General features: G+C 38.9%; 1 protein-coding gene across 3 annotated transcripts in view; it reads right to left on the minus strand.

Moving 5' to 3' along the window:
• The window catches only part of FOXN3 (forkhead box N3), a 209,941-nt gene that overhangs the window by 12,952 nt on the left and 184,322 nt on the right, over positions 1 to 12,667 (minus strand). For all 3 annotated transcript variants that reach the window (XM_051620661.1, XM_051620663.1, XM_051620662.1), the window contains one exon: positions 2,714 to 2,822. In XM_051620661.1, the coding sequence (XP_051476621.1) occupies positions 2,714 to 2,822 (109 nt within the window). The remainder of the gene's footprint in view (positions 1 to 2,713; positions 2,823 to 12,667) is intronic.

The raw sequence follows: 12,667 nt of genomic DNA on the forward strand, positions 1-12,667 counted from the left end.
CAACATATAAGCAGAGACACACACTTTCTGCAGATAACTGTAACAGGAGACTGCACCACCTCCTGTGGCTGCTCAGCAGACTTCCCTCCTGGTGAAAAGTGGAAGAGGAAATCAACCTTCTTGCACCTGAACAGGTCTAAAACCATTCCCTCCCAGCCTGACTGGAGCATCCACCTCTATGCAGGAATGACAGCTCTGTCTGAGCAGTACTCCTACTCTTGACTGCAACAGAAGAAGGTTGCATGGATGCTGTGGCAAATTCCTCCTGCTGCACGTGATAAGCGGCAGTTATTATCATGAGATCCCGTGGAAGCTTCACACAACAGGTCCTATATAGCTCTATGAATCTGAGGAGAAGGGTAAGCACCAAGAAACAGGGTATCTATTTTACAGTAACTGACAGCAGAAGTATCCAGTTTTGAGAGGACTAGATATTCTAAGAGGCGTCCTGCATCCGGGATGACCTTCTTCCTAAAGAAATTCTGAACCTTAATATTCCCGAGAGAAATGAGAAAAAACTGCCTGCAGAACTTGCTCTATTGCAGAGTCCCTCAACTTCTCCAAAGATTTCAAAGCCTCTCCCATGCCCCCTGGCCCCTTCTCAAGAATTAGGAGAAAGAATATTGCAGGAGTCCTTAAATATGAGCAGACATCATGCAGACCAGGATATATTCATAGCAAGCTATTTCTAATACTGCCTAAGGCTGGAGAAAAGAACAAAAAGAATTAGAAATGTCTGCATTAACTAATTATAAATGCTTTTCTCTGAGACAGAGCAAAAAGAACATAAGCAAAGGAGGGGTAAAATTCCTTATTTCCCAAATCTACACTAGCAGGTAGCTGGTAAAGATTCTGTTCTACCTACTGTGAAAAAACGTGAGAAATAGTCCTCAGAAAATGCATCAAATGTAACTATATACAGCCTTACAGCATAGCAATTTGAGGATGACTAGACAGAAGAAAGTTCTCAAGCAGCTTGGAAGGAAAAAAGGTTCTTTCTCCTTCTTGAGTCAACCCAGTTATGAAACAGGGTCCATAACCCCAGTTATGAAGCAGGAAATGCAGATAAACTCAAGAGAGAACATTCAGACCACTATGTCCTCCATTTAGCATGGACACCTCATAAAATTATATATAACTAATATTCCAGTAGTCCCAGAGCTCTGCAATCCCCACTGGAGTAGAGAAAAAGTCCTAGCTAAAGTCTGTAGCAAAGCTACTGAAGACAGCTGACCTCCTCTGCTAGCAAGGCCAGACTGTGGTAAAGGGAGATGGAAAGGAACTCTGCAGATTACTGGAGGATGACCCTCAGGGTTGTATCCCCTCAGTGTAGCAAATGTGAAAAACAGCTGAAATAGCTGCCCATGAAAAATATGGATTTTATTCCAATTAGTGTCTTCCTTCTATGCATTTTAAGCAACAAGATTATAGGAATGTCATAGGTTCTCTCTCCATTTATTGGGTAGAAATACTGCACCCAAAGGGCCAGACACTAATTCTGAAAAGGGGTAAAAAATGTAAAGAGCAAATAGGAAAAAAATCCCAAATAAATAATAACAGACTAAGTAGCTATCAAGACACTTTATTTCACTGCCTTGTAGCCATTTACTGAGATCAGAGGGTGTAACTGAAACAGCCCAGCAAAGCGGGGTCAGTGCTAATTATTAAACCCCACCCAAAATACCCACTGTCTGAGCTGAAGCAGCTTTTCCAGATACTGGGAGTTCTCAAAGAGAAGGGCACTGGCAGCACACTTGACTAAATTTAGTCTCTGTTGTGACTGACTGAAAATGGAGCTACACCTGAGGCAAATTGTTTTTCCACCAATAAACCACCACTGCTTTAAGTAAACCAATCCACCAAACCACAGTTCTTACTGTTATCACTAGATGTCTCTTACTGCCCTGCTTTCTGATAAAGTTGATTATCTTCAAACTACGTTTTACCTTTGGATCTTTTGGTACAACTTTGAAATAGAAACTGCAGTGAAAGAAACTGCTTCACAAACACCTAAGTTAATAATAAAATTACAGCTATATGTTTAGATATCTTTCAGAACTCGCTTTAATATTATTGGTATTCTTCTCACTGGTATTTCATCTAGGAAAAGGTCTTTCAGAAAAGGGAGGAAGGAGAAGGAAAAAGCATTTGCACTTAGAAGAACAGGTCACTGTAGGATGTTTTCAACATAAACAGCCTGTTGTTTGCTAGTGAAAATAAAACTGCTTTTTACAAAACAGTGTGTAACAGAAACATGCCATTGCCATCTTGCAAAGAATGATAACCTAACAATTTTAAGTAGCAGAGTTTTATTTCAATTAGTGCGCAGCAAGAGGACAAGGGGCAATAGGCATAAACTGGAATACAAGAAGGACTATCCGAATATGAGGGAAAAGTTCTTTATGGTGAGGGTGACAAGACACTGGAACAGGCTGCCCAGGGAGGTTGTGGAGTCTCCTTCTCTGGAGACATTCAAGACCCACGTGGATGCAGTCCTGAGTAATGCGCTCTAGGGGATTCTGCTTTAGGAGGGGGGTTGGACTAGACAATCTCTAGAGGTCCCTTCCAACTGCAGTGGTTCTGTGATTAGAACCTCAGAAGTATTAGCTAGCAGCAAAGGATCTGCTGACCAGAGCTTACATATACTTTTACATTCCCTGCAAAATACTGATTCGATTAATTTCATGAAGATCCTGCAATGAGCCACTCTTACCTTACTGCAACAGCCATGCTTCCTATAGGGTTGATTGGCAATGGCCTGGCTCCAGGGAATATTCCTCTACTCAGAACTCGAGCTCCATTCTGTATCACTCCTGGAGGAACTAAAAAAAAAAAAAGGAACATTTTTTCTTTTAAAGGAAAAGTTAGACACATGTAGGAGTAAAATGTGGAACTTAAGCTTTTCAAGGAACTGAGAAAACGTTAGAGAGGCTTGTGTAGTATACTGCTTACCTTGAACATCTCAGCCTCAACTCTTGGGAATGCCATGCTATTTCCAATGCTATTTTCATGGCAAAAAAATTAAGAGCAACCAACAATAACATGGCTTGTGGACGCCACTGCCTGACCTAGTTGCTGCAGGTCATGCCTTGTACAAACAAATCACTTGTTTTGTAATGGCTGTTCTGCTGGGAATCTATGAGTCAAAACCAGCCGTAAGCATATATATGGTATACACGATAAGAAACAATGACCCTTTACAGATATACAGAACATAAGCACTTCACTGCAAGAACATAGGACGTAGCTTTTTATCATCCCAGCTTACTTTCTGAGCAGCAATCTCTTGGCCTCTCTCTGCTGCAAAATAAAATATTAACTACAAATGTAGATTTACCAGAAAGGGAAATAGAAGAGACTAACAAGGCATTAGCTCCATACCACTAATTAGCTCCTCTCTCCTACCACCAATGACCTCTCCCCAACCTGGCAGCAGTCATGCACCTCCAGCACATGGCTGGGGCACAGCTGAGCCTCCCCCATCCAACACAGCACACTGAGGCCACTGACACTAGAATGTGTAGGTACTGGTCCCTACAGATGAGAGATTTCCCTGGTGCCTTTTAACTTGGCTGTGTATCAGAAGCTGCAGCTCTGGCCAACAAGATTTTAACCTACAAGCAAGTGCTTCTTTTCTATTCAGGCAAGCTTCTGTGCCCTGCTTAGCCTAGGGCAGCCAACCTCTGAGTTGAAGGAAAAGCAGAAGTAGCACTACCATCACACCACCAAAGGAAGTGTCTGTCCTTAGCAGGTCCTCAGCATTTTTCTCCTCCACTATGGGATGCAGGACTACTGAACACAGTTCTAGTCCATACACTTATCAGGGACTTATGCATAATGCCATTTGTTTGCACAGCTACTATGCCCCTTCAGTTTGAAACAGTAACCTCCAACAGCCTCAACTCGAACTTACTTCTTTAACATCCACAGATAGTCAAGTTTGCTCACTTTTTCTTTGCTATAAAAGTCATCATTCATACTGTAACTTCCCCTGATGGACAATGTCACAAAAGAGAATGACAATCATTACTCTGGATGTATTACTTTTAAATATACAGATATTCTATAAATATATATATAAAATGCAAACCGTATCACTTTACATACACCTACACTATTTTATTCTTAAACAAATTACAGGGAGACTTGAAAAATCATTCAGCCTAAGAGTCAACACATACACTTTACGTGCCCAACTTCAGATGCTCACACCTGAAAATATTCTGAGGCAGAGAAAAATAGGCTCAGAAGTATATTATTTCTAAGCTTCTGAGGTACATTTCTATGTCCTATCATCATCAAGCCAGATCCACCTCCCCTCCTGCTACCCTGATGCTCACCTTGCTTCACTCTACACCACACAGATTAGTTCTGGGAAAAATAATCTTCTTTCTCCTGCTGGTGAGAGCATATGACCCTCCCTAATCGAATCCTGTCACTGTGTTATGCCCACCCTTGCTTTTAAGCACCTCTGAAGTAAAGGTCATTTATATTTAGGTGTTTAAGTACAGCCTCAAAATGGCTAAAATTACAGAACGTACTTTATAACAACTAGGGTCAGCTTTCAATGACCAAAATAATTTTAAAATTGCTTTTTACTATTTATACTTCACTGCTTTGTGCACTTTTTCCTCCAGCACTAGATTATGAGAACTGAATCAAATCTGTTTCCCTCAGGGGACACTATCAGGCTTTCAATGAACCAATGTTTGGGTTTATAAATACTATAGAGGAATGTTATCTTGCTAAAACCTCCAAATTTTAAATTTCTTATTATGTTTTTTTCATTAAGATGGCCAAAATACCAGTGTCACAAAAGGAAAGCAGTCTGCTCAAGGATATGGCTTATCTAAAATGCACAGATAACAGGTAAATTCAAAGTACCACATAAATTTGATAAACTTAAAACCAGATTACACTTACAAAATAGTTTCTCTGTATTTAAAAAGTCCAGTTAAAATAAATTTACCAGGAGCTGTGACCAAGAAAGATCTGGGAATTTTCTCTTTACTCTGATACAAGCCAGAGTTTTATACTGAAATGAAACACTTATGCACACACACAGAGCCAACTATCAGTTAGCTAAGGATGTTGCCTAAACATACATATGCACGTAAAACTTCAAAGCAAACACACTGACAGTTCTATTGCAAAAAGACATCAACAGGCTCCTTGATGCCCAAACTCTTCTTTCTGTGGTTACCTAATTATCCAGGTCTGTTGGCAGAGTTAGCTGATGCTTATCCTTTCTCCTCTCCTACCCTGTCTTTCTGCCTTACTGAAAACTCCCATTGCTTCTTTAAAAAATCCTGGTCACTTTTCCATCACTTCTTTAAAAATACTGTCTCGTGTTTTTCATTCTTTACCTTCTCTGTGTTTTCTTTTTTCCTGCACTCTTACATATAAAAAATATACTGCCAAGTCTCATAGCTCAGACTTTCCATGTATTTACATCCCCACTCAAACCCATTCTCCATCTTCCTTGACCCTTTGCAGGTTTGTAAATCATGGTGTGCTGTTCAGAAACACTCTCTTCAAAAGCTTCACATGTAAAAATATCCCCACCTCAACACACACACACACTCCACATCATCCTTTCAGGAATTAACAACTGTAAAAAAAAAAAAAAAAGTTTGCTCTCCTCTGAAAATATCCCCAAAGAGACAACTTGGTACCTATTCTTGCCAATGAAATTAATTTCAGTGACGTCTGGTCTATTCAGCGTTGACACCACTCATTGAAATGCTTCAACAGGCCTATTAATGCCAGAAGGGGCCTTGACTTTTTTCTGAAGCACAGCACAGCTCTGTACATTGAAATCACCATTCAGAATTCAGTAACTATTTCAGTTTGCAACAGCAGTGTTATTGCTACTGATTTTACTTTTGTTTCCCAAAACTCTCTGAATTATGACTCAGCAAGACCACTATGTCACTAGTCAAGTTGTGCAGACAGACTAAAAGAAAAGTTTATGCAAGGAGTCAACTGAAGGACCACACTGGACGATGCAGTGTATCCTTTCAGGAAACATCTGGAACCACCATGAAAAAAAAACAACCCACCACAGCTTGCTGGTACATTAGTTTCTGTAGCATTCTAAACCTAAAATGAAAAGCAGGATCACAATAATTCACTGGTAGAAGGTATTAATTTCTAGTTATCCATGTAACCAAGGTGCCACTGTAAGACTAATCTCTACTGCTCATGCATCTCTCCTTACAGTATCTAAAGCATCAATACTCATCCTTCCCTAAAATGACAGCAATTATTTTTCTTTACAAAAATTTCTATGTATATAAACTGCTAATACATGGTCCCTGGTACCCAGACAGTTTCCCTGCCTTTGTGCAGGTTGTATGAAGATGGCTACTTATTATACAAGGAAATTTTTTCCACATGTAGGTTCCTTTGAAAGGCTGTGGATTATTTACTGGATTTACTTTATTCCAAAGATACCTTTATGCCTTACAAGATTTAATTATGTTTCAAAACCATACTTTGAGGTGAGGTATTTATATTTTAGATTGAAGATTCAAGGTGTGGAGGTAAGATAATTCACTCTAAGCCATATCATCAATCAATGACAGTCTGGACTAACACCTTATAGTCCAGACTCCTCTTTTATAATGCTTCTTTAACCAACAGTACAAGCAGGTTACATGGCTCCCAGTTCCTAGGGAGAAGTGTGAAATGTAATTTGCACCTCTTCTGTGAAAATGCTTAGAGATGTTTATATCTTAGAAACTAAGCTCAAGAAAACAGTGCAAAAAGATCTGTGAATTTCTTTGATTAAGGTTTCCTCTTTCACAAAATGTTCCTAGTGAAATGCAAAGAATCTGAAACAACAAAATAATAATTCACCTTTAGCTTTCATCACTGCTGTGTTTTCAAGGAGGCACTAGATCTCATTCTGCTCTCAGGACACTTAAATGCAGGACATACTTCCACTGGAGTAGAGTTAAACTGTGTACAGAGAATCTGCCCCTAACCTGCTGCATGAATGGGAAAATATTTTTTGGATCTTATGCTGCTTTTTCCACAACCTGAGTACGATCTGCTGGCCCTTCAAGTCTCCACCAGCTAACTGCAGAGAGAAGCTACACATCCAAGGTAACCACTCCAGACTGCATCTCTGAAATTCTGAAAGGGGGAAAATAATCTGTCTATTGTAGCAAATTTTCACATTACATTTTAACAGAAAATCAAGTGAATGCCATGTAGGAGAACACACCATAATATGAATCCATCAAAATACTATCTTCAGCTACTGTTAAAAAGACCCAATGTTGTTTTGTAGCCTGTACTCAGCCTCTGGTGATGGAAAATAAGTAGGTGGCCATATGATCACTCCACAGCCAGTGTGGAACTGTTTTAATTCAGAGCGTGGTCTTGTAAGCACATGAGCTCAGTAGAATATCCCAAACTATGGACTTCTTTCATCACATCCCTCAACAGATTGCATCTGTAATCTCTTGCAATGTGCATGCCGGTAAAGCAAACTTCCCCCATCCAGTTGAGATAAAAACCTCATCTAAGGCCTTCAGAACAATCAAAACCATGTTAAACTAGGTCCTTCCCTGAGAAGTGATTGATTTAATACACAATAGAGCTATTTGGCAAAACTAAAATGGAAAAGAGGGAGGTAATACTCCACGAATGGAGTCATCAGACACATGGGCACACTAACAACTTACTAAATAAGGAAACTAACTTCTTGGCTAAATGTTGGCACATGGAAAGTTAAATGAAATACCAGCACTGAGAGTGATTTGTTGTAAACCAAGGCAATCCAAAAGAAAAGGGCTAACATGTTCTTTATGTCATCTGGTAAACAAAAATACACTTAACTAAACAGTCTGACTCAAGGTGGCCAATATATAGACTAGTCAGGAAAACTGAACAGTACTTATTGAAAACTAACTTTTAAAAAGTGGAATATGAAGGTATAATGTAGGCACTGGTTCTCTGTCTCTTGTGTGATCATGTAACATGTGCATTTACCTCAGAGCTCTCTTCCTTGACCTATCTCTTGCAGCACAGAAGAAAGCATTACAGACAAGAGATACTGAATTTTTGCTAATACCTGTCAGCTTCAGCTTTTTTTTCTGTCAATCTCTCTTCTAGGACAGTGTTTAGCAGAATACTTTTATCTCAGGCTACAGAAACTGAAAATAGGAAATTGCTAATGATGTATAATTGATGGGACATCAGAAGTTGCCAAAAGCAAATGTTATTGACCAAATGTGTAATTTCATTCACTTCAAATCTCTTATCCAAGGCATAAATTTGATGCCATGTGCCTACCTTCTTCTATTTTACTGCTCAAGGACAATTCTACTGCTCTTAAATTCCATAGTCTGTAGTCCTAACAAACTGCAAATCAAGGATGCATCCAACAAGCCATTTACCCTGAATGAAAAATCAAGGCGGGGAAGAGAAGTGTATCCTGACAATCCTATCACACTCATACCTTGTCTAACGACACCTAATAAAAACAATTAAATCTTCTGAATTATTTTTTCTGTAAGCAGAAAACCATGGCAAGCTGTTCTTCATTTTGAGGATGCTGGAAATGCTCAACATCAACCTAAATCATGCTGCTAAATCAAAATATGAGAATTAGGGAGTAAGAAGTAGAATGTATTTAATGAAAATAAGTTTTCCTTCCAATTCTCTTTCTTCAATTTAATGACTCAACACAGAAACAATGAAGTAAAACTGAAAAAAAAAAACCCAACGAACAACATACCCCCCCAAAAAAAAAACAATTTACTGTTAATGGTTTATCTTTTTCTGATACAAAGAGTTAGGCTGGAAGCTGTCTAGTAAGTTAGAATAAGTGACTTGTCCAGAAACAATACACACAGAGGATTACAGTTACTGAGTTTCACATACCATAAAAATATCCCAAGAAAACAGTACGTTCCATTTGATCCTATTTGGAGGATTTCTGTCTGTTATTAAGGCAGTTTTATAGAAATATTTTGTCTTGATTCCTGTAAATATTTCTTCCACATGTACAATTCACTTCCATTAGCTTAAAAAAACATATTTCATTGGGGTACAATTTTAGAAGTATAGAGGTACAGTATTAGTAGACCTCTTTAGGGAATTACTTCTCCTGTCAAATTTAAAATATATGTACCTATTCTTGACTTTACATACTTTGAGACAAAGATTAATAAAGATTTCCAAACAACATTGATCTCATCTTTGGACAGCTTGTTTTTAAGAAGCACCCAGCAAAACTCCGTGTCACACTCTTTCCAAACATCTTTAACATGGGGCTTCAGTCTCCTGTAAGGAACCACCCACAAAATCAGTGCTGCAGTTTCCTGAAGGCCACCCCTTTCCAGTTAACCTGAGTGAGTAGTGGTATGCAGTATTGAAAACTGAAGATGGATGTTCAGAGCTGAGAGGAGCCTCAGTTTTATAGTTTCTACCCAAATCTTTCCTGCAAGAACTGTTTAGAACTGTTTGCAGTATTGAACTTCAGCTTGAACAATGTACTTGCACTTGTGAGCAATTCCCAAATTATATAGCAACAGGCAAAGGACTACTCATGGATTCAAAGCCATGCATAATATTGCTGAGTCAGGAGTTTCCTGAATTAAGTCAGGATTTCCAGTAAAATCACTTGGACCACAGTGTTGTTTCACTAGCAGTAGCAGCAATACATTACACACACTCCATTCTTCCTGGTCCCTTCTGAAGAACAAATGGTTCCAATGATTCAGAATTACCTCACCAGTTAAGAAGGTATTGCTACTCTGAGGCACTGGAACAGGCGGCCCAGGGAAGGGATCATCATCCCTGGAAGTAACTAAAATACATGTACCTATGGTACTTAGGGACATGGTTTAGTGGTGAACTCAGCAGTGTGCTAGGTTAATAGCTGGATTTGATTACCTTTAGTGTCTTTTCCAACCAAAACGATTCTATCATTCTATTTAAACGCTTCCAGTGATTTGAATCTCAGGAAATTCAAACCCACTACAAAACCACCAAAAAAAATCTCCACTTTATTAATGGCAAAACACAATGGTTTAGCAAGGCTAAATGGCATGCCCAGGCTGCTACACTCTTAAAGATTTGTGAATGCCACACGTGAGTGAGAGGTGGTAACATTTACTTTAAAGACATTGGTAAGAACTGTAGTACTGAAAACCTTTTAAGTGGTACAAAACTAACCCAGGGGCTTCACTGAGTTAGTAGCTGTGGGGAACGGTCCGTCTTCCCTCCCCACATGTCTACTAACATGAACTTTGCCATTTGTTCACAACCTCCTTTTCCTCTGTCATCTATGAATTAGATTCTCATCAGGGAAAAAAGGCCCAGAAATTTGATGCAACTTGCCCAAGATGGCCTAGCCATTACCCAGCCCACTGCAGGTCAAAATACAGTTCTTAATACAAGTAATGTATTTTGGAATTAATATTAATGCACTGGCTACTAATCAAATCCGAAGTATTCATAACTTGTGACAGCTGCTACTGAAGAAAGCAGGTGTTTCAGTTGCTGTTTGTTTTTCAACATAATAAAACCATACAAAACATGATGAAATACAAGGAATTCCATAAACTGAAGCAAATGAAGTATCAAAACTAGGTACCTACATGCCCTTAGCATATCACAGTATCTTTCATGCTTTATAAGTAGCTGGCTACTTTGAACTTCTGACTTTTATTACAATCTGGAAATATTTGGTCTGCAAGGTGTTAATATTTTTAAAAATTAATTTCTGATGTCAACACCCTAACTACAATTGCATTATTTCCAATCTTTAGTAGCCACGTAAACAACCAATTTCATAAGACTGTAAGGCAAAACCTCCACAAATGCAAAATAATCCTAATAATGATGTTTTACTCTTTTATTCTGCCTTTTTTTTTTGTCATGAAAACTAAAGCACAGTGTGACTGGGGTAAATGATAAGCAATATTTGTGCCAGTTGAGACAGCATTTCAAGATTTCATAGAAAAGCAAAAGCTGATTTTGAATCCATGTGTGGTTGTTTGCAATGTTTCACACATGGGTAGAGAGTTTTAAAAGGTCATTTAAAACCATAAAGCTAATTCATATATATGTTACAAAGCAGGGATAGCTTACTCTTGATTTTCTAATACCAGTCAGATGTGATTCTCTTCTGACATACTACATTAGAAGAAAAAAAAACATTAATACTTTAAATGATGGCTTTAGCTAACTTCATCCTACAAATGCTTTTAGCACCCACATTGCCTAGATGACCACGGATTTTTACCCTGCTTAAAAGGTAGCTTTTAATCCAAGAAAATGCCTTCAAATTCAAAAGGCAACTCATGTAACTATCCACATAAATATGAATCCAGACTGTCACAATCTACTTTGGATGTATCTATGCTTCACAACAATGGTTAAGTGTTTGTAGGACCAGCAAAGGTGTTAATGGAGCAGTTTTAAACTTGTTGACTAGTCAAGTTGTTATACCATGAAATGACACTCAGGTTCTGCCTCCATCTGACCATCTTTGTTGTGGAAGTAACTGGCATATTCAGAGTTAAGAGTCTCAGACCAAAAGGGTGTTTCAGTCAGGCATTAACACCTGAGACCAAACCATAAACTAAGACCCGCTCTCTTCAAATCTTGTCTTCAGAAGATGGGGCATTTGCAGCCTTGATGGCTTCAGCCCATGCTTTGACACCACAGTCTAATATGATGAACACAACTCTAAATCTTCAAGGGAATAAACAATACCAGCATGCTTACTGCCCTGATTGTTCACAGCTTGATTTACAGACACTGTAGTCACTGGCAGAGCAGAGAATGAACTGTGAACTTCTAGAGCATGCTCAGCATTGTGATGAATTTTTTATAGCCCAATTGCCTTTTATTTGAAAACTAATTTTAAATGTGATTTTTCATGTAGTTGTTTCTTAATGTGCAGCGGTAATTAATTTGCTTTAAGTTGCCTAAGATCTTCCTAACATGGTAGATCAATAAGACCCAACTGCAATTTATAGGACAGGTTGATTTACTTCCTCAGGTATCCATTCACATACACACATAAATACTTCTCTTTTGTAATTTATAGGACCTCTGAGGTTATGATAAAACTTCTGCCCTTTCCTCCTGGCACCAGCCAATTCTACCCAACATTTGGAGGATTCACGAGCATCTGAGCAGACCGTACACTTGAGTTTAAAGGCACAGAAAAAGGCCTCGTTACTTGCTGACACTAAGCAAGGCGATGGATTAGATGATTTTCAGAGGTCTCTTCCAATCCCGAGAACTCTGTGACTCTGTGACATTGTGAGGGACCAATGCAAATAAGGAGCCATCTTTCTGTTCTCACCTCCCTCTCCTTTTTTTCCTCCTGACGCAACAGCCCACTGGGAAGGTGACAGGGGGGAAGAGATATGCCAAACTCATAGAAGCCTAGAATTTCCTTCCTCAGAGCAACCTCTACAAACTAAAACAGCAGTAAGTCATTTATCAACCTGCAAGCTATGATCTCTATGACATGACAGTGCCCATGCCTTCAAATCACTTCCATGCAAACAAACACCTGCAGTGCTGGCAAACGTGTGTGATAAAAATCTGCAATATGTTAAGTATATGCAGCTTACTGTGGATCTCCTCCCTTTCTTGTCTGCAGTCTTCTGGTCTCCAGTTCCTTCAGGAGTTC

This window comes from Apus apus, chromosome 5 (assembly GCF_020740795.1).
Source record: "Apus apus isolate bApuApu2 chromosome 5, bApuApu2.pri.cur, whole genome shotgun sequence".
NCBI classification, from domain to species: Eukaryota; Metazoa; Chordata; class Aves; order Apodiformes; family Apodidae; genus Apus; species Apus apus.